Here is a 20,950-nt window from a genome sequence, read left to right on the forward strand (position 1 = left end):
CCTGTTGCTCCATTTCACCAGATGTATCATTTGTGACAGAACTCAGTATTTCCTTGCTCATGAGCTAAAAAAAACCAAAAATGCCACATACATTATATCTGTTTGCACTATTTTACTATAGAGCTAGTGACTTCTGTATCTGTCCACTAACAACTACTGAAGTTAAATGGGGGAGAGGTGGTAAATCCAAGTTTTTATTCAATAACAGAAGTTTCCTGCATATCCTTGGGAAACATTATTGAATTAAGGTTAAGTATCTTTGGGGGTGTCATAAATATAAAGGGAAGGGTAAACACCTTTAAAAGCCCTCCTGGCCAGAGGAAAAACCCTTTCACCTGTAAAGGGTTAAGAAGCTAGGATAACCTCGCTGGCACCTGACCAAAATGACCAATGAGGAGAGAAGATACTTTCAAAGCTGGAGGGGGGGGGAGAAACAAAGGTTTGCTCTGTCTGTGTGTTGTTTTTGCCAGGAACAGAAAAGGAATGGAGTCTTAGAACTTAGTAAGAAATCTAGCTAGATATGCATTAGATTCTGTTTTGTTTAAATGGCTGATAAAATAAGCTGTGTTGAATGGAATGGATATTCCTGTTTTTGTGTCTTTTTGCAACTTAAGGTTTTGCCTAGAGGGATTCTCTATGTTTTGAATCTGATTACCCTGTAAGGTATTTACCATCCTGATTTTACAGAGGTGATTCTTTTACTTTTTTCTTCAATTAAAATTCTTCTTTTAAGAACCTGATTGCTTTTTCATTGTTCTTAAGATCCGAGGGTTTGGGTCTGTGTTCACCAATGCAAATTGGTGAGGATTTTTATCAAACCTTCCCCAGGAAAGGGGATGTAGGGTTTGGGAAAGATGTTTCCAAGTGGGCTCTTTCCTGGTTATATATTTGTTAGATGCTTGGTGGCAGCATTCCAAGGGCAAACGGTAAAATAGTTTGTACCTTGGGGAAGTTTTAACCTAAGCTGGTAAAAATAAGCTTAGGGGGTTTTTCATGCAGGTCCCCACATCTGTACCCTAGAGTTCAGAGTGGGGAAGGAACCTTGACAGGGGTCCATTGTATTAAATGAATGGTTTACGTATTATTGTGAGCCAGGACTGCACGTAACTTTTCTAAGGGGGAAATGTGACGTGAGGCCTGGGAGTACAAAGGATTATATTGAAAATGTGCCAGACAAGAATGGACTTTTGGGACACCAAGTTTGAAGTGGATTTCCTGGGGAATACCTAGGAAGAGGTTAATGAAAATTCCCACCTCCACTTATGCAAAAACTCAGCCTTCTGAAACTATGCCCTAAGGAGTGTACCATGTCTGCTGATTATCTGTTCCCAGAGATAGGAGATGAAAGGACCGAAGTATACTAAGAAACGGTGAACTTCCCAACCAGGGTTCTGAATCTGAGAAAGCTATGAACTCTTAACCACAGAGAAAACCCAGTTGTGGGTTTTGAAGGACTGAAACCTATCAGAGCTTGAGTCTGGAGTTGGGGGTAACCACTGGTAAACTTTTTCATGCATGAAGGTTCTTTTATTGTTTAATATGTTTTCCCTGTAATGCTTTCACATTAAGACTAAAGAAAGAGCTGTGTGGTAACTTATGATTGCAAGCCATGCACTAGTCATAGCTTCTGGGAAAAAACGCGAAGTGCAGACCCTGTCTTTCTGGGGATAACAGTATAGGTAGGGAACCATGAAGCCTGAAAGAACCGCCAGTCAGGAGAGAGGGAGATGCAGGTCTTCATGCAAGAGAGGTGATGGCTGGGAGCCTGGAATGGATGCCCTTGGTGGACCACGGAGGGGGAATACAGATGCAGATGCCCTGAAACTGTGACAATTAGTATTTGAGTATTACACTGTTACACTTAACTGTTAATTCAAGATCTACAGTAGCCAGAGAAAGTACTCTGTTCTTTTAACAAAACAGATGTAGTAACTTTATGGGTTAAATTTTGGCTCCACTGAAATCAATGGCAAAACTCTCATCAATTTCAATGTGGACAGATGTCCACCCAATGAGTTTAATCAGCATTAGCAGCTGTCACACTCCAATATTTCTTCGATAAATTGTCATGCAGGGAACAACTGGAAGACTAGTATAGAGTACTGGATACTGTGTTTGCCAACTACCACAGCTAATAAGCTTTGCCTCTTACTCAAAAAAAAAAAAAAAAAAAAAAAAAGTCATAGCACTAGACCCAGACTTTAGCCAGAAGTTCAATAGGTCAAAATATGTAGCAAACAAAATTCTGATTAGCAGAATTATTACCTACACACAAAACCTTAGTACCCTTAAACACAACTGGTTTCTTAACTATCGAAACTAAAGTTGTATTAGGTTTTATTACTGGATATATTTTCAGTGCAGGATAGGTGTTAGTAGAATCATAGAAGATTAGGGTTGGAAGAGACCTCAGGAGGTCATCTCGTCCAACCCCCTGCTCAAAGCAGGACCAGGACCAACCCCAACTAAATCAGGACCAACCCCAATTAAATCAAAGAGCTCCAAGTAAAACAGACTTCAAAGAAGCAGACTTTACCAAACTCAGAGAACTGGTAGGTAAGGTCCCATGGGAAAAAGAAGTTCAGGAGAGCTGGTCCCGTGCAGAAGTCAGAGCAGTTTAAGGGCAGACCTAACTTCCATCTGCTTTTAACAGCCCTCTAAGGACCAACACTCAAGTGAGGATCCCCAGAACACAAAGTGTGCTCTGGCACAAGAGCTGAATTGAGAACAGATAGCATAGAGCTGTTTACAAGACACAAGGGGAATGTCCAACTGCCTTTAAGGAAGCTTTCTGGTTCCTTTTTGCTGGTGATCAATGCAAAACAGCTGGAAAGGGAAGAGGGGCAGGGTGTAAAGATCTGGCTCTATACATTTACATTCAAGATTTCCTGTTTATACATGAATTATTACTTACCTCTTGAATAGCAGCCATAACAACATGTTGAACAGATTCTTCTAGGGTCATTATATTTTGTATATGTTCTGTAATGGCGAAAAAGTATTTGCAATAATTTACTTATGACAACATTTACCGTAAAATGGCTTGAAGTGGCATATGTTCTGCCCTTTCCACAAAGCAGATATCAATGTAACAAAGAACATGATAATTCTATGACAAATCATTTCCAAAAAAGTTATTGCTCTTATTAAGAATAGTTTCAGTGATGCTGACATATTAGTAAATATGGAGTGAGGCCCTATATACATAGGCCCAATTCTCCCATACGTTTACTCACATAATTTCAATGGGTTGTATCATATGGAAGTTTGCAAGATTAGATTAAGGACAAATTTTTCCTTCCGAGGTAGGCATATAGCCAAGAGAGAATTTGGCCCTTTGAACATACTAGGACTAGAATATTACTGCAAAATGTTTTTGACTGCTAACTAAGAAAAAAGAAGACTGACCGACCAGATCTAAAGCTTTACAATGCAACTTTTTCCACAAAGGCACCTGTTGTTTTATAGCACAGATAACTTATGTTATGCATTGCAAAAGCTGTAGTTTCTATTTACACCATTTCACAACACAAAATTAAACTACTATTTAAGACAGAAGGGATTCATTTAAACTCACAGGAGACCAAAATTCAAACTAAGGCTTTTCATTCCAGTATGAAAGTTGTAAATTTTACAACACATGACATATTAGAACAATTTAACATCTTATTTACCATGAGTACTTCTAAAATTTACAGTATGTACAAAGGAGTGAAAAGCCTTTAAATATCTACATTTCCAAAGTTTTGCCAGTTTACATTTGACCCTACTGTGTCAGTTTTATTTGGTTTGTTTGAGTTTTCAAATTTTTTGGTGGAGAAACACTTGTCACTGAGATAGCACACGAACCGTGGTAGATGAAATGTCATCACTAAATGTTTTAATTCTCAATGCAGGATGATACCACTTTGCTAAATAATCACTGATGCAAAAGAGACTTTCAATAAAAAAAAGTCATTTAATTAATGATCAAAGCGTTTTCCTGCACAGTAATGGGTGCTTATGTGGGCATTAACAAACAAAAAGCAATCATCTTAGACCTTTACAGATAAATAAGAGATACATTTTTAAAACCAATAGTTTAAGTTATTCATTTGTAAATTTTATGCCTGGGCACATATTTTGTTATCAATCCAGGATTTTATAAAGTATAAGTAATAAATGTAAAAGTCACTTTCCAGTTCACTTTTAACAAAAAATATTTGACGCCAAGCTGACAACCTGTATGCAGACACTTTCTAAAGTTATTATTAGTTTTCACAAACTCCAATTTCAAAGAGTTTATGATAATAATACTGTACAACACATTAGCAGAGAGAGGCCAACACCTACTGTTTGATTCAGGAACAGAAAGTATTTTTTAAATGTGACATCAATTCCATCTTATTCTGTATGTGTGCTACTATTTGCTATTTCCTACAGTAAGGGTTGCCTCAGGAGGTTGTTCCTAGGTATAGCTTCAACAGGTGAAAACAGCATGTACCTTGTTTCTTTTCACAGTTGACTGCACAACCTAAAATAAGCTGCAGTAACCTGCCCAGCTCTGTAGGATCTGAATGTTCAGATATCTGATTTAAGTCAGGAACAAGTTCTTCTGAAATCTGCTGACCTAAAAACTGCAAAATATAAAAGATAAGTTTGGCATTTCAATTATATGCATGATGAAGATTTAGCATCCATATACATATTAATCTATCATGCAAAAAAAGATCTGGCCTAGGAAACACAGTCTGGACAAAAAAACTGGAGATATTACTGGAGGTAAATATGATCTTTGGAGACAGATGAGGAAAGACCCTAGACACCACTTTGGGTTACTATACACAGAAGAACTACTTAGTCTGTCACCCAGCCTTTTGCTAATGGTAACATACTCAGGTAGCAATACTGAATTAAGGAAATAAGACTATGAAGAAAAATAGTAAGAAATTTGAAAAGGCCTAGAAAAACAAAATAGCTGGAGGGATGTATAGCTTTAAAGCAGTATCTCCAGGAAAACCCCCTTAAAAAAAAAAAAATGCACCCAAAACACACATACACCACCCATGAAAATGTGCCATACTATATGTTAATACAAAAAGGCCACATTACACCTAGATTCTACGGTGATGAGTTCTTTAAAATGGATATGCAATAGCAATGCACTAACTGCACAAAATTCAGGGGTTTTATACCTGCTCAGCCCCTTGCACATAAGTATTATATGATCACTAGTTACATGCTCCTGGAACAGGTGAGCAGTAATACAAAATACTGTTTCTACATTTTACATCAATGGTCTCCAACCTTTTTACACCCAAGATCACTTTTTGAATTTAAGGACAACCCACGATCTACCCCGCCCCTTCCCTGAGGCCCTGTCCCTTCCCCAAAGTCCCACCCCACTCACTCCTTTCCCCCCACCCTCCCCCGTCACTCGCTCTCCCCCACTTTCACTCGCTTTCACCAGGCTGGGGTAGGGGGTTGGGGTTCGGGAGGGGATGCGGGCTCTGGGCTGGGGCCGAGAGTTTCACAATGTGGGAGGGGGCTCTAGGCTGAGCCTGGGGCAGAGGGTTGGGATGCAGGAGGGGGTAAGGAGTGCAAGCTCTGGGAGGGAGTTTGGGTGCAGGAGGGGGCTCCAGACTGGGACAGAGTGTTGGGGTGTAGGAGGGGATACAGAGTGCTGGCTATGGGAGGGGGGTCAGGGCTAGGATGCAGGAAGAGGTGGAGGTGCTCGTCCTGGGAGGAGGGTCAGGGCTGGGGCTTAGGGTGCAGGAGGGGGTTCAGGGTGCAAGAAGGGGCTCGGGGTGCTGGCTCCAGGAGGGGGCTCAGAGCTGGGGTGCAGCCTCCCGCCGGGCAGCACTTACCTCCAAAGGCTCCCGGTCAGTGGCGCAGCGTGGCTGCCACTAAGGCAGGCTCTCTGCCTACCTTGGCCCCATGCCACTCCTGGAAAGGGCCAATGCGCCCCTGCAGCCCCTGGGGGCGGGGAGCACGTGGCTGTGTGTGATGCCCCTCTCTGCAAGCACCGCCCCCACAGCTCCCCATTCCCAGCCAATGGGAGCTGTGGGGACAGTGCTTACAGACAGGAGCAGCGTGTGGCGGGAGACCCCTGACCCCCCGCCCCCAGGCTGCGCTGGCCGCTTCCAGGAGCGGCGTGGGGCCGGGGCAGCAGGGAGCCTATCTTGGCGGCAGCCCAGCTGCACACTGGAGATTGTGATCGACTGGGAGATCCTCCAGGATCGACCAGTCGATCACAATTGACCAGTTGGTGAAAGCTGTTTTAGATAAACACAACTGGCAATCTTAGTGGGAGAGAAGGACATAAAAAAGTTGTTTGTTTTCATTATTATACTGTGTATGTCAAATGGAAGCTGGTTATCTTGCACATAATCACAGAATGAAATATCTTTTTGTTTAAAAAAAAAAGAAGTGTTCAAGTAGGCAGAATTAGGGTTACTGTGGGAATCTTAACTTTAAACTGCCTCACTTTATAGCAATTCAAGGCTCAAGGTTGGGTGGTATATTAACAGTTGTCATTTAGTATCCTTTTCTTAACAATCTAACAGAAAAAGTACTGTGATCAAATTATTATTTTGTCAAAACCTGAATGTGCATTTATTTAAGTGTCTGATCAATTTATTCAAGTTTTTTTTTTTTGCCCCCTCCCTGCAAGTTTTCCAGAACAATTTGCGTTGAGTCTTAGAACAGAGATTTGAAATTTTAGCCCAAGAGATTGCTTTGGAAAGTGACAATAAGGAGCTTTGAATAGAAGTGACCATCTCTCAGTCATGAGTAAAGCAAAATTATCCAATGAGTAAGTAGATTCTGGCAAAAATAAATACTGATTTTGCAAGCGTACTGTGGAGAAAAGTAACTAAGTGAATAAATATCAAATAAGATTATCCTTGCTTATTTCAAAAAAAAAAAAAACATGCAAAAAATATATTCAGACTGCTGCATTAAAAGCTTTCAGGCTACCCATGAAGCTAAGAGAATCAGTTTTTTCTATTTGCAGAATCTAAGAGCAGCAGCACAAATTGTTTCACAGGATGTTCTCTCCTCCTCCCCCCCCCCCGGGGATTTCTCATCCAAATAGTTATAAGGCCTAGCTCTAGTTAGCTTTTAAAGCCAAATAAGGTCGCATACTTTTCCACAAAAGGATGCTTTTATAAATATGCAATATCAAAAGCCTCACTTTCTTCTTATATGGCAGCAAGCATGTTTCTGCAGGATGTGCAATTATTAATGTCGTAGTAAAGAGGCAGAACCAGGTTGTGGAGAATTTCATTTGCAGCTGGCTGAACACGTCTGCCGCTAAAAACATAATGGACTAGACAGTGTAAATTCACAGTGTTGAGTTCAACAGAGTTTCTATTACTTGGTCAAGTCATAGCATGCTTGAGAAATACCCATCACTCCACCCAAACAAGTTTTACACGCGGCCTCAGTATTTCTATATTGAGAGAATTTTCATTTATACCACGTGATAAACATACATTTCACAAAAAGAGTATCATTATAGGAACAATTTAGTATTATTCTAGAGTTAGGATTAACTTTAGCAAAAAAGACCAATCCTTATGTGTTATATGAACAAAAACAACAAAACTGCTGCTTTTTCCATACCTCATGATAGTAGTCCATAATTCCTTGCAGAACCTTTTTCAGATTACTGGCCTAACAGTGTATAAAAGATAACATTGGTTATATGCTACTATTAAGAATAGATACTTTTCTCAGATAAAAAACAAAAGTATAATCTGACTGCATTTTATTTTTCATTTAAGAAAATCTACACTGTAGTTTTATGACAAAAATATTTAATGAGGCTGGAACAAAATTAAGATGAGAAAGGAACTGCATCTGAAGCATAGATCATGGTAAAATATGTTCAAGTTGGTTACGTATAATTTGAATATATGTGTTAATTACTGCTCTTTTTGACACACAACCCCCCCCCAACACTACAACATAGTAATATTAGATAAACTCAGGAAACATCATCCTAAGCAACTGCAAATAGCTTTTGCCAACTTTCATTTTTGGTACCTTTATTCTCCAGTTGTCACCAACATCTTCTTTAATACGGCTTAGCCATGATTCATCAAACCAGGCAACATCTCTAGAATAAAAATAAAATGTATTTACTAAACATTAAAATGGCATAATTCAAATAAGACATCAGACCTCCAGCGTTAGTTTTATATTAGAAAATTCACTACAGTATCCGAAGAGGTACATTCTTGGAAATTTTCTGTCCTGGAGCGTGAATTCTACTGAACAAGACATCGAAGCTAGGTATCAGAGAATCATAGAATATCAGGGTTGGAAGGGACCTCAGGAGGTCATCTAGTCCAACCCCCTGCTCAAAGCAGGACCAATCCCCAACTAAATCATCCCAGCCAGGGCTTTGTCAAGCCTGACCTTAAAAACTTCGAAGGAATGAGATTCCTTAGAAGACACTCCACTCTGCAGGGCAGAAGAAATTTTGAGGCTTCAAGAATATAGTGAATTAAAACACAAATATCTAAAATATTTCTTTACTGCGCCTAGTTTTTGTGCTTTGTAACATCAGACAAAAAAAATCATGTTTATGTTTAGAATAAACAATTTAAAAAAAATCTGAACTGACAAAAACCAGCTAGAGCAATTACAGTTAAAGTAAACATATTTAAACACTTATCCTATAGCAATTTAATTAGTCAACGGAATTAGGAAAGAAAAAAAGTTATTTGTTCTAGATTATCATTTTACATAACTTTTTCTATTTCTTTTCAGAGCCACTAATATAAAGTTGTCCCACTGAATGGATCTTGCTCTCATTAAGAGACTTTGAGAGACTTTAAAGGCCAGTCCATATGCATGCTATTACTTTACCAATGGAACCATTTAACAATATTGAAATAAGTTATTAAACAATCAATTTGTAAGCACTTAGAGAATAACAGTGTTATAAGGAATAGCCAGCATGCCAAACCAACCTAATTTCTTTCTTTGACAGGGTCACTGGCCTACCGTGCTGGGGGAAACAGTATACATGATACATCTTGATTTTAGTAAGGCTCTTGTCCCAGTCCCACAAGATGTTCTCATAAACAAACTAGGGAAATGTGGTTGAGATGAAACTACTATAAAGTGGTTGAAGAACTGGCTGAGACACCGTACTCAAAGAGCAGTTATCAATGGTTCGTTGTCAAACTGAGGATGTAGTTACAGCAGGAAGACGCTAACTAATCTCTGCTGATTGTGGTAGGTGCAGTTTGTTAACCCAGCCAAGATACAGAAGTGGGTGCTGCCCCTTTGGTCAGAGGATCTAGGCTAACCAGTCCTCGGGGAGCAACCCTAAGAGCAGTCAAACCGAAGGAGTAATTTTGGGCTTAAAGTTGTGTAACTTCACTTCAAATCATTTTGTTAAAGCCAAACCCTAAGAAGGTGGTTATCTTTGCCCTTATATAACATGTGTGTACTATGTTTTGGAGCAGGTTGGGAAAGACACCTGCTTACACTTATCAAATTGCTAATCACCAAAACTGTGTTTTTAAACAGTATATGGCTCCGCATTAAACTGTTCTCTTCTTATCTGAGCCAGCAGTAAAGTCACAATGCTGCGTTGAGGCATAACATTATTTCAGCGACAGTATGATGTTATGATCTTGTGTCTGAGCTGACTGCAGTTTCAAACAGTGCGCATGCCACCAAAGTGACATGTCCACTAGTGTTTGACTCCACTCCGCCATTCTAATCCCAATTCACTGTTGTAATCTTAGCAGAAGGACAGAAAAATATTTTCAATATCCCTCCCATTTTTAAATAGGGGTTTTCCCATGACCGCTTCAGTACTTGAACTATAAAAGCTCCCAATTACCCTTAAAACATAAGGGTCAAGGAGTTGGGCAAACCCAATAGCAGTACTACACAAAGACATGTAGGCTGAATTTCCAGTTCCTCTCTCTAAAAGGAAAGTAGAGCAAGGACTCAAGCACTGATATCCATGAAAATGGTGTCAAGAGAAATTAATTATGATCTTGTACTCCTTGCACATTCTGACCTGCATCTAGTTCCATGAGTACTGCTATTGGGAATTTAGGGATAGTTTGTCCCAATTAATTAACTGAGAAAACAAAAACAATTTATGAAGACACAGACAGAAAAGAGAACAGTGATGATCCTAATGTTTGTATTCCATATCATTTTTTCCCACCATGAACAAGACACAAAGATTCAATGTATGCTCCCAAAACCTTTTCCCATTAGCCTATTCTGTAATAAGAGAGACAAGATGGGTGAGTTAATATCTTTTATTGGACCAACTTCTGTTGGTGAAAGAGACAAGCTTTCAAACTCCTGAAGAAGAGCTCTTTGGAGCTCAAAAGCTTCTCTATTTCACTAACAGAAATTGGGCCAATAAAAGATATTAACTCACCCATCTTGTCTCTCTCATATCCTGAGACCAACACAACTACAACAATACTGCAAACATATTCTGTAATAAATCCATTTTCCATCGCAAACTAGTTCTGAACAATCTATGGGACAGAAGGGAAAATCTGTGCTTCAGCTATGCTTATACTAAAAAAACCAAACTAAAAGCTCAGAGGAGAAGAGGGTGGAGAAATTACTCCAAACCATCCACTCTATCATGTTGTTGATATTCAGTCAGTATCAACCCCACTGTGACACCATAAAGGCATCTTTTTCGCTCAGTTACAACATCCATATCATACAAATTGAGATATGTAACATTTTCTAGGAAGATATACTTTGTTATTCTGAATATCTCGTACTATGGTAAAAGAGTAAATAAGAACATAGAGTAATTTGATATATACTTTTTGAACTTAACTGTCAACTTACATTTGATGAAGTACCTGTGCCATTGCAACACCATTTGTCAAGTCTTGAACATCTTTGCAGGGTCCAGAGGTATTAAACGTCTGCAACTAAAGAAAGGCAAATAATATGTTTCCAGTTCAACATAGAAAGAAACAGGAAATTAGATACACTTCTCTATTTTTCCTTAGTATGAACCTTTAGTAAGATGCCTCTTTATTTTAAGTTGTCTGGAACATGAAAATCCCTTCCACAAACTAAATAATGTGTAAACTAAGCCAATAAACTATTTCTGCTCAATACTTTGACAGAAAAGCAATTACCAATATTGGTTTAAAATAATCAAATATGCTGACCTAGTGTTTTTTCATAGTAGTGGTATTCCTATCTCTCATTGTAAACTAAACTTGTGAATTAACATCAGTTTGAGAGACTGGTGCAACATTTACTTGTTTCTTAAATTAGGTGACAAAGCTTTCATTCTGGATGTTTAAAAACCCTCATCAAAAATTTGCTTAAAAATAATAAAAAGGGAGGCATCGAGAGAAATATTCTAATTTCAAACAATCCCAATTCAATCCATCATAATGTATATGTTAAATATAAATGCTCACCTCCCTTAAGACCTCTAAGATTATTGCAAAAAAAGTTATATAAAAACAGATGAAGATGTGTGTTTTTGGGTGGGGAAAAAACGTATGGATACAGAACAGTTATCGCATTCTTCAATCATTCTTAGTTGTTTTTATATTCTTAGAGTGTGCAAGTGTTGCATACTGGAAACACACTTGCTTGGAACATAGGAGATTCCAAAATCATCCTTACATTTTGGACTCCATATCAAACATATAACTAAAATTCATGAAACCCTTCTTTAACATGTAACAGTATTTTGAAGCTCTTACAAAAGAGCTGGAATACAAGACCAGGAGAAAGGTACATAACAGACAATGAACATTTGAATTTCCTAATGGTTATATATAAAGAAGCTTTTCCCATTTAGTCTCTCGTACCTGGATAGGGGGAGATGGAAGTGTCAGGCAACCTAACACCTTCCATTATAAAAAATGTCTTGAAACCTTTGTTTAAGAAGCTCTAACACCTCCATTTTCAGTTTGCAACCTAATTATACATCTTTTAATGCATTTTTGTAGGAAATTACTATTTATATTACTGTAGTGCACTGTTTCTCAAACTATTGTACTGGTGACCCCTTTCACATAGCAAAACTCTGAGTGCGACCCCCCCCCACCCCTTATAAATGAAAACACTAGTTTACATATTCAACACCATTATAAATGCTGGAGGCAAAGCGGGGTTTGGGGTGGAGGCTGACAGTTTGCGAGCCCCCATGTAATAACCTCGCAACCCCCTGAGGGGTCCCAACCCCCATTTTGAGAACCTCTGCTGAAGTGCCAGAGGCTCCAATTAGAATAAAGGTCCCATTGTGCTAAATGCTACACACACACAGTGACAATCCCTGCCCCTAAGAGTTTATATCTAAGGGCTCAATCGTTGCTAAATTATGAGCCCAGTGAAGGGACAGTGTTCTGTTATGCTCCACCAGGAGCAGCACAAAACAGAAGAACATAAAAACGGCCATACTAGGTCAGACCAAAAGTCCATCTAGCCCCGTACCCTGTCTTCCGACAGTGGCCAATGCCAGGGGCTTTCAGAGGGAATGAACAGAACAAGTAATCACCAAGTGATCCATCCCGTTGCCCATTCCTAGCTTCTGGCAAGCAGAGGCTAGGGACACCATCCCTGCCCAGTCTGGCTAATAGCCACTGATGGACCTATCCTCCAAGAACTTATCTAGTTCTTTTTTGAACCTTGTTATAGTCTTCGCCTTCACAACATCCTCTGGCAAAGAATTCCACAAGTTACCTGCACTGTGTGAAGAAAAACTTCCTTTTGTTTGTTTGAAACCTGCTGCCTATTAATTTCATTTGGTGACCCCTAGTTCTTATTCCTGATTTACTTTCTCCACAACAGTCATGATTTTATAGACCTCTATCATTTCCCCCCTTACTCATCTTTTTTCCAAGCTGAAAAGTCCCAGTTTTATTAATCTCTTCTCATATGGAAACTGCTCCATGCCCCTAATAATTTGTTGCCCTTTTCTGTAACTTTTCTAATTCCAACATATGTTTTTTCTGGGACAGGGCAACCAGATCTGTACACAGTATTCAAGATGTGGGCATACCACGGATTTATATAGAGGCAATATGATATTTTCTGTCTTATTATCTATCCCTTTCTTCATGATTCCCAACATTCTGTTCGCTTTTTTAACTGCCGCTGCATATTGAGTGGATGATTTCAGAGAACTATCCACAATGACTCCAAGATCTCTTTCTTGAGTGGTAATAGCTAATTTAGATCCCATCATTTTATATGTATAGTTGGGATTATATTTTCCAATATAATATATGTTTTGCCTATATTAACACTGAATTTCATCTGCCATTTTGTTGCCCAGTCACCCAGTTTTGTGAGGTCCCTTTGTAACTCTTCGCAGTCTGCTTCGGAATTAACTTTCTTGAGCAGTTTTGTATCATCTGCAAATTTTGCCACCTCACTGTTTACCCCTTTTTCCAGATAATTTATGAATATGTTGAATAGGACTGGTCCCCGTACAAATCCCTGGGGGATACCACTATTTACCCCTCTCAAATCTGAAAACTGTCCATTTATTCCTACCCTTTGTTTCCTATCTTTTAACCAGTTGCTGATCCATGAAACTACCTTCCCTCTTATCCCATGACAACTTACTTTGCTTAAGAGCCTTTAGTGAGGGACCTTGTCAAAGGCTTTCTGAAAATCTAAGTACACTTTATACACTGCATTACTGTTGTCCACACGCTTGTTGGCCCTTTCAAAGAATTCTAGTCAATTAATGGGGCATGATTTCCCTTTACAAAAACCATGTTGACTCTTTCCCAACAAATCGTGTTCATCTATGTGTCTGACAATTCTGTTCTTTACTACAGTTTCAACCAATTTGCCTGGTACTGAAGTTAGGCTTACTGGCCTGTAATTGCCGGGATCGCCTCTGGGGCCTTTTAAAAAAAAATCCTAGAAGTCACATGCATACCTCCAACACTGACAGTGCTTCAATAGACATTTTTACATGCACAGTCTGGGATACACTGTGTCAAGTGTCTGATCATCTGCTTTGTGGATTCCTGTTATTGCTACAGATTTGCAGACAACACTTCTGCTCCATGCTCTGACTGGCCTCTAGTTAATTTCTGAGTACAGTTTTAACGTGTTGACTTCAATTTATAAAGCCGTAAAATATGCAGAGTCCTGGTTACCTTGGAGACCTCTCTACAAATGATAAAGCCGTTTCAGGAAAGGATTATCAATGGTGGAATTCTGCTTCTCCCATCCATTCGCCAAAGCTTGGATTTGCCGGCCTTTGGATAATATTGATTCATTCGTCTATTCTCCCATGATTTGGGTATGATTATTTAGGCAGGGGTGGTGGGAGACCCTGTTTCAAGCTGTGGAAGCTTGAGACGACTGTTATGCATTGTGTTTTATAAAGATTGTCCATGGGCCCAGAACATAAGATGTTGCGTTTAAGTTGAAATAAGCAGGCAGAAAATGGCTCAAGCAAAAAGAGAACATAATTGGAGTGTTTTATATTAAGATGTGGTTCTTATCCTACATTACACTAGGTAGGTAAGCACACAGTCAGTAGTCCCTGGTAGCATAAAAAGTAAGTTAGAGAAAACAGCCCTAGAACAGCTGTGGACGAGTCTCAACTTGTAACAGAGCAGCCCTCAACACACAGCAGCCCAATGTAAGGATGGGCTTAGAAGCCTAAGAGTCACGCTCGAGCAAATCTGAATTCAGACTTCCAGTGACATTATACTGGGAGAACATAATTTTCAGTTTATGGGCATTCATACCTAAAGATTGCGATGCACATCAATGTGCCATACCACTTTACTTCTATAAACATTTTCAACCCTTGTTTAAGTAAGTAAACAAGGTCTTAATGAACCTTCTGACATGTAGTGCTACTTTATACATGCTGGTATCTCCTGGAATAGAAGCTGCTAATTAGGATTAAAAGGAAAGAAGCACTCGCCAAAAAGAACTTGCTCTCTGTTCTCCTTTGTTGTACAGGGTCACTTTTTGATAGCTGTGAGCAACATAGGCAACCAAGATAATCGGTTTATGTTCTTATGAGGCTATGCTCACTTTTGCCTGAGAGTTTTTTTTTGTGTGCTTGCTAAGTATATCTTTGCCATTTAATTTGCTTCTAGGTATGCTAATATACATTTAGTTTGGTTTAAGAGCAGCCTAGTGAGGAGCCTACTTCTGTTAGTCTTTAAGGTGCCACCAGACTCCTCCTCGTTTTTGTGGATACAGACTAAGACGGCTACCCCTCTGATACTTGGTACTCCTGCAGTGTATTTTTAAACTCATCATTGCTGGTAATGGCAATATGAAAGTAAATAGCAAGGTTTTTTGTTTTTTTAATATTATATAGGTCTCAGTAATTTTCCACGATTTACAGGCTGATTTTGGACCTCTGAAGACAATGGAGGTTTGCAACTGACTTCAGTGGAAGCAGGATCCATTACTTGCAGTAGAATCATTTATAGAAAAATGACAGGAACTTTGCTAAACTGACACTGTGAAGAGAAATATATCCTAGGAAAATTCTATCCCCCACCCCATAGCCTACAGAAGTCAAAGGCACTGCAAAGGACCAGGGGGATGATTCTCCTAGTGCAGTGTAGGGCTCCCACAAGCACTGCAGTCCATAGGCAATCTCTGATAGGCTGCTGCAAGTTAGAGCATGCAGGAACAGCTCTCACTTGTGCTGGGGCCCATTTTTGCACCCAGTACAGCCCAGAATCCAACTTAAATCACCTTTGCTCCCCACTCCATTGGGTGGGGCAAAAACTTTATGGCGTAGAAGCACAACTATTAGGCTGATGATTGCATATGCTTTGAAGGATGTATTACACATCTTACGACATAATTCTTAATGTGATTTCTCCTAAGAAGTTGCATGTTCCATCATCAAATAGCTATACATTTTTATGTAGGACCATACTTATATCTAGTTATCAGATAGGTTTCTAGTTTTCTGTGCTTGGATGAAGGGGGGGAAAAACCGAATTTCCACCTGAGGATCTAATCTGGAGGCTCTCCAGCAGCTACCACAGCTAAATTAGTTATGAGGACAGGTTCTACAGGTTTAGCCTCCAAAGAGATTTTGAATAGAAATGTTTACAGATTTTTTACAAGTGGGAAGAAAGAAAAGATTAGGACTAAGAAAATGCCCCAAACTAACATTATGCAGCCACTCACGGAGAGGAAGTCAACACTAAGAATGTTTACCAGTGCCAATGGCTGATATAAGTACAGAATATCTTAAATAAGGATTTCTTCCCCAGAGGCAGCGATTCAACATTCTATAATGCAGAATCTCTCTGCATCTTCCCCTGGGTTTGTGGGTGATCAAATAAGATTTTAACACTGCAACTTCCATATATTCCAAATAAATCTCGACAATAACTTAAAAACCCCCCAGGTAGATGGCTTGAATATGGTGATCAATCTCATCTGCCGGAGTTATTCCTGACCTGCAATACCATCTGCTAGAACTTGAGAGGATGAAATAGCTCCTCTAGATATCCAAGACTTTTTTCCTCCTTTGCTTATAAAAAGGTAGTAGAAGCACTCAAAGGCTTGGCTAAGAGCTATTTCCTTAGGTACTTACTGTCTCAAGCACATAAACTTTGGAATCACAGGAGTTAAGTTTTATATGTTTTGCATGAGAACGCTGTCTAAAAGACATTATAAGAAGTGTACATACTGAACAGAGGGAGAAAAAAAGTTTCCTGTCAGCATAACTAAGAAAGTAGGTTACTGGCATGATCCTGAACACTTGACTTCAGTGTGAGGTAAACCACACTCATGCTTAACTTTAGGCACATGAGCAGGCTCACTGAGACAATGGAACCACACATGTGCCTGAAGTTAAGCATGTGTCTTTGCAGGACTGAGGCATAAGTAATGCTTGGACATCATAAAGGCAAGTCAGTGCACTGCATGTATGTATTTGTCATGTTACTAAAAAAAAAAAAAAGAAATTCTGTTCTGTTATTCTGGTGTAAATCTAAAGTAACTCTATGTAAAAGCATAATTTGGCCACATGCCTCCTCTGATATAAAGCACAATGCTAAAGGAAATTCAAGAGAAGCAATTACTTTTGCATGTTAAGAAACTGTCTAGACACTATTGTTCCAGGCACTTAAATATCTAAGACACTGTGACACAGGTGTCTATGACACAAGCCTTCTCTAAAGATAGCTTCCCCTGACTGTTGCTGCAGGTATTATTTCCATTCTTAACTCAGTGGAAAGCACTGTGGTTTCCCTAATAAGAAGGGAATAAAGGCTCTCTTTCCGGGGACACAATTCAGAAAATCTAAGTTTGAGGACTAGTGTGGAAGTAATAGTGTTAGACCAACAGAAGTTCAGTTTCTCCTGGGCACTTATAAAAATATTTTTCTTAATCTAAGCTAACTTTTTTATATTTGAAAATACAGTATTCCATGAGACAGCAGACTGAAGAACATACTAATTCTGTGATGCCTTTGAAATATTAAACAGGTATCCAATATGTACAAATATCAGTTAACACCTGTAATTCACATTTTCCCCTCCCCCAATGGAGGATATGTATTTATGCTACAGGGATTGCATCAGTAAAAATGCATAACCAAAAGGATGATGATGAATAAGGTGAACATCCCTCTGCAATACTAATGATAATACAAACCACTTGAGCTTCTCTTTCATGATTACCTAGAATAATTGAAACCACTTAATATTATAGATAATTATAGCTTACAGGTCTCTATTAACTATTCTTTCAAATACAAAGCATCTTCCCCCCACCCCACTGCTATTTTGGAAGTGAATTCTATATTAGATATAGTTATAGAAAATTAAAGTTGCATAGACTGTAGCAGCATATGGTTATTAATACCGTTAAGCATTCACTAACTTACGTGTTACATCAGTGAAATAAGATGTGAGATCAGAAAAACAGAACAAACATAAACACCACCCCACATATGGCAATACATACACCCTGTAATAGCAACACACAAACAATCTGAACATACAGGGCCTGATTCTCGTTTTCACTAAGGCCCCTTTACATTGCTCTATCAGTTTAAAGGGAACTTTATGTGGAAATAAATTATAATTACACTCACTTTATGGTCCCTTTCCATGATTAGAGCTGTATAAACAGCTGAGGTATAAATGAGAGTTAGGCCCATAATGTCTAAAGCTGTCCTAATAAAAATAAGTTAGACACACCCATTTCAGCACTAAGAAAAAATTCTGGAATCTGGATATATGCTCAAGTTGTTCTTATCTATGCTACAGCGAGCCTTAAGATTGGCTATTTTTATTTGTATATTAATGGAAAAAACTAAAAAAAACCCTGAAACAATGCTAAGATGAAGGAAAGGCAGACTGAAAAGAGATACAGAATTTAATTTTTGTACATGTTAAACATGTAACACTATGCATGTGTTAGCAGAAAAAAATGAAGTTATTTTTAAACTACTATTGAGAATCTGAATTCCATGACCCTGTAATAAAACATACCCATATATTTACAAATACTTTACTCCATATATGCTTGCACATAGTTTGAATTTGTTGGAGGAGTAAGAAATGGAGTTCCACTTCCTATAAGTCCTGCTAAACCATCTCTATCTTGGTTATTTTTTTATCCCTGCATTTCTAAATTACTTCTAAAGAGTGATTAATTCCCCTCCCCCATTCCCATGTGGCACCCACCAACTGGCTAGTATTTCCAAAGAAACATTCTGGACCAGATAGCCCTGGTATAACTTAACACTGGCTTTATATAATTCCTACTGCAAGTCTCTCAATATTTGGTACAATATAGTTCCACCAAAAATCTTTTGACAAAGCCACTTTGAACCTGCCAAGTCCTGAACTAGGGAGACAAGAAATCAGCCAAAATATGAGCAAAACTGAAGGGGAATGTTCAATTTTGATTAATCAAATTATTTGTTTCACATGAAGCCTTGCAAATTTTGAAGAGCTTGAGAACCACTGTACTAAATGTTTTAAGATCTTACATTTTTGCTTTTGTCAATTTAAGTCTGCACTTTAAGTGTTAATTGGGTGTAAGTTTCCTTTTATTGTTTTTGTAAATAATCTAACAGGCTTCCAAACCAAAGCTAATGCTGAATGCTAATGCTGAAAAGACAATGATCAGACTCACAGGATATTGGTATCTGAGAATGGTCAAACCTGCCCACTGCTCCAAAACCATTGTTATTGCAACAATAGCTTGTTGGTTACAAGAAATGTCACTTGATTCTTATGCAAATTATAACATAATAGCAATTTTTCTACATATAAAAAATTTCACTTCCAGTTAATTTGCTTCCTGATCTAGGAACAAACGGAACAAGCGGGGGGGGGGGGGGGGTTTAGACGTAGTATATCTTGACTTTTGTAAGGCTTCTTATACCGTCTCCTGTGACTTTCTCATAAACAAATTAAGGAAATACAACCCAGATGGAGCAACTATAAGGTGAGCACACAACAGGTTGGAAAACTGGTATTTCTCAGTCAAGCTGGAAGGGCATATCACATGGGGTTCTGCAGGGACCCGTTCTGGGTCTGGTTCTGTTCAACAACTTCATCAATGATTTAGATAATGGTATAGAGAGTACATATATAAAGTTTGCAGACGATACCAAGCTGGGAGGGGTTGCAAGTACTTTAGAGGGTAGGATTAAAATTTAAAATAACCTGGACAAACTGGAGAAGTGGTATGAAGTAAACAGGATGATATTCAACAAAGACAAATGCAAAGTACTCCACTTAGGAAGGAACAGTCAGTTGTACACATACAAAATGGGAAAAGACTGCCTAGGAAGGAGTACTGCAGAAAGTGATCTTGGGGCCCACAGTGGATCACAAGCTAAATATGAGTCAACAGTGTAACACTGTTGCAAAAAAAGCAAACATAATTTTGGGATGTATTAGCAGGAGTGTTGTAAGCAAGACACGAGATGTAATTCTTCCGCTCTACTCCGTGGTGATTAGGCCTCAACCACAGTATTCTGTCCAGTTCTGGGTGCCACATTTCAGGAAAGATGTGGACAAATCGGAGAAAGTCCAGAGAAGAGCAACAAAAATGATTAAAGGTCTAGAAAACATAACCTATGAGGGAAGACTGAAAAAACTGGGTTTGTTTAGTCTGGAGAAGAGAAGACTGAGAGGGGACATGATAACAGTTTTCAAGTACATAAAAGGTTGTTACAAGGAGAGGGAGGAAAAAATGTTCTCCTTAACCTCTGAGGATAGGACAAGAAGCAATGGCTTAAATTGCAGCAAGGGCAGTTTAGACTGGACATGAGGAAAAACTTCCTGTCATGGTAGTTAAGCACTGGAATAAATTGCCTTGGGAGGTTGTGGAATCTCCATCATTGAAGATTTTTAAGAGCAGGTTAGACGAACACCTGTCAGGGATGGTCTAGATAATACTTAGTTCTTCCATGAGTGCACAGGATTGGAGTAGATGACCTCTCAAGGTCCCTACCAGTCCTACAAGTCTATGATTCTAAGATTTCCCTTCCCAATCTCTTACAGCCTTGGTTATTAGGTCAGAGATGTAAGCATTAGCAGTATTTTCCCTTTGCATATTAAAAGGGCACAAAACCACTCCTGTTAACTATGACAGGTTTCAGAGTAGCAGCCGTGTTAGTCTGTATTCACAAAAAGAAAAGGAGTACTTGTGGCACCTTAGAGACTAACGAATTTATTTGAGCATAAGCTTTCGTAAGCTGATGCATAATTCAGTGGTCTGCAGCCTTCTACCATAATCGAGAAGCTGGTAAAAGAACATATCAAGTCTGATTCCTATTTCTTTTCACTTAATAGTTAGAAAAAATTAAAATTCTCTCTCTCTCACACACACATTATAAAATATAAATTACTATTTTTTAAAAATTAACATTACTCTGCACAGATATTATTTCAAGACAGTAGCCAAAGAGGTTTTTTGTGTTGTTTGTTTTTTAATGTCACACACAAAACCACTAGCATTT

The 20,950-nt window shown here is 38.8% G+C and overlaps 1 protein-coding gene and 1 long non-coding RNA gene across 4 annotated transcripts in view; one reads left to right on the forward strand and one right to left on the reverse strand.

Annotated features, from left to right (window-relative positions):
* HOOK1 (hook microtubule tethering protein 1) overlaps positions 1 to 20,950 on the reverse strand; it is a 65,186-nt gene that overhangs the window by 31,765 nt on the left and 12,471 nt on the right. For all 3 annotated transcript variants that reach the window (XR_005226588.2, XM_037907692.1, XM_007059046.4), the window contains exons 2-7: positions 10,834 to 10,919; positions 8,029 to 8,101; positions 7,606 to 7,656; positions 4,484 to 4,616; positions 2,915 to 2,982; positions 2 to 64 (exon numbers count right to left, since the gene is read on the reverse strand). Coding sequence is in view for 2 of the 3 variants with exons in the window: in XM_037907692.1 (XP_037763620.1) it covers positions 2 to 64; positions 2,915 to 2,982; positions 4,484 to 4,616; positions 7,606 to 7,656; positions 8,029 to 8,101; positions 10,834 to 10,919 (474 nt within the window). In the remaining variant the exon portion in view is untranslated. The remainder of the gene's footprint in view (position 1; positions 65 to 2,914; positions 2,983 to 4,483; positions 4,617 to 7,605; positions 7,657 to 8,028; positions 8,102 to 10,833; positions 10,920 to 20,950) is intronic.
* On the forward strand, positions 5,939 to 9,563 carry LOC119566973. Its single transcript, XR_005226597.2, has 2 exons — positions 5,939 to 6,793; positions 8,981 to 9,563. It is a non-coding gene; the product is annotated as an uncharacterized LOC119566973 (long non-coding RNA).

The sequence above is a fragment of the Chelonia mydas genome, chromosome 8, assembly GCF_015237465.2.
Source record: "Chelonia mydas isolate rCheMyd1 chromosome 8, rCheMyd1.pri.v2, whole genome shotgun sequence".
In the NCBI taxonomy this organism is placed as follows: Eukaryota; Metazoa; Chordata; order Testudines; family Cheloniidae; genus Chelonia; species Chelonia mydas.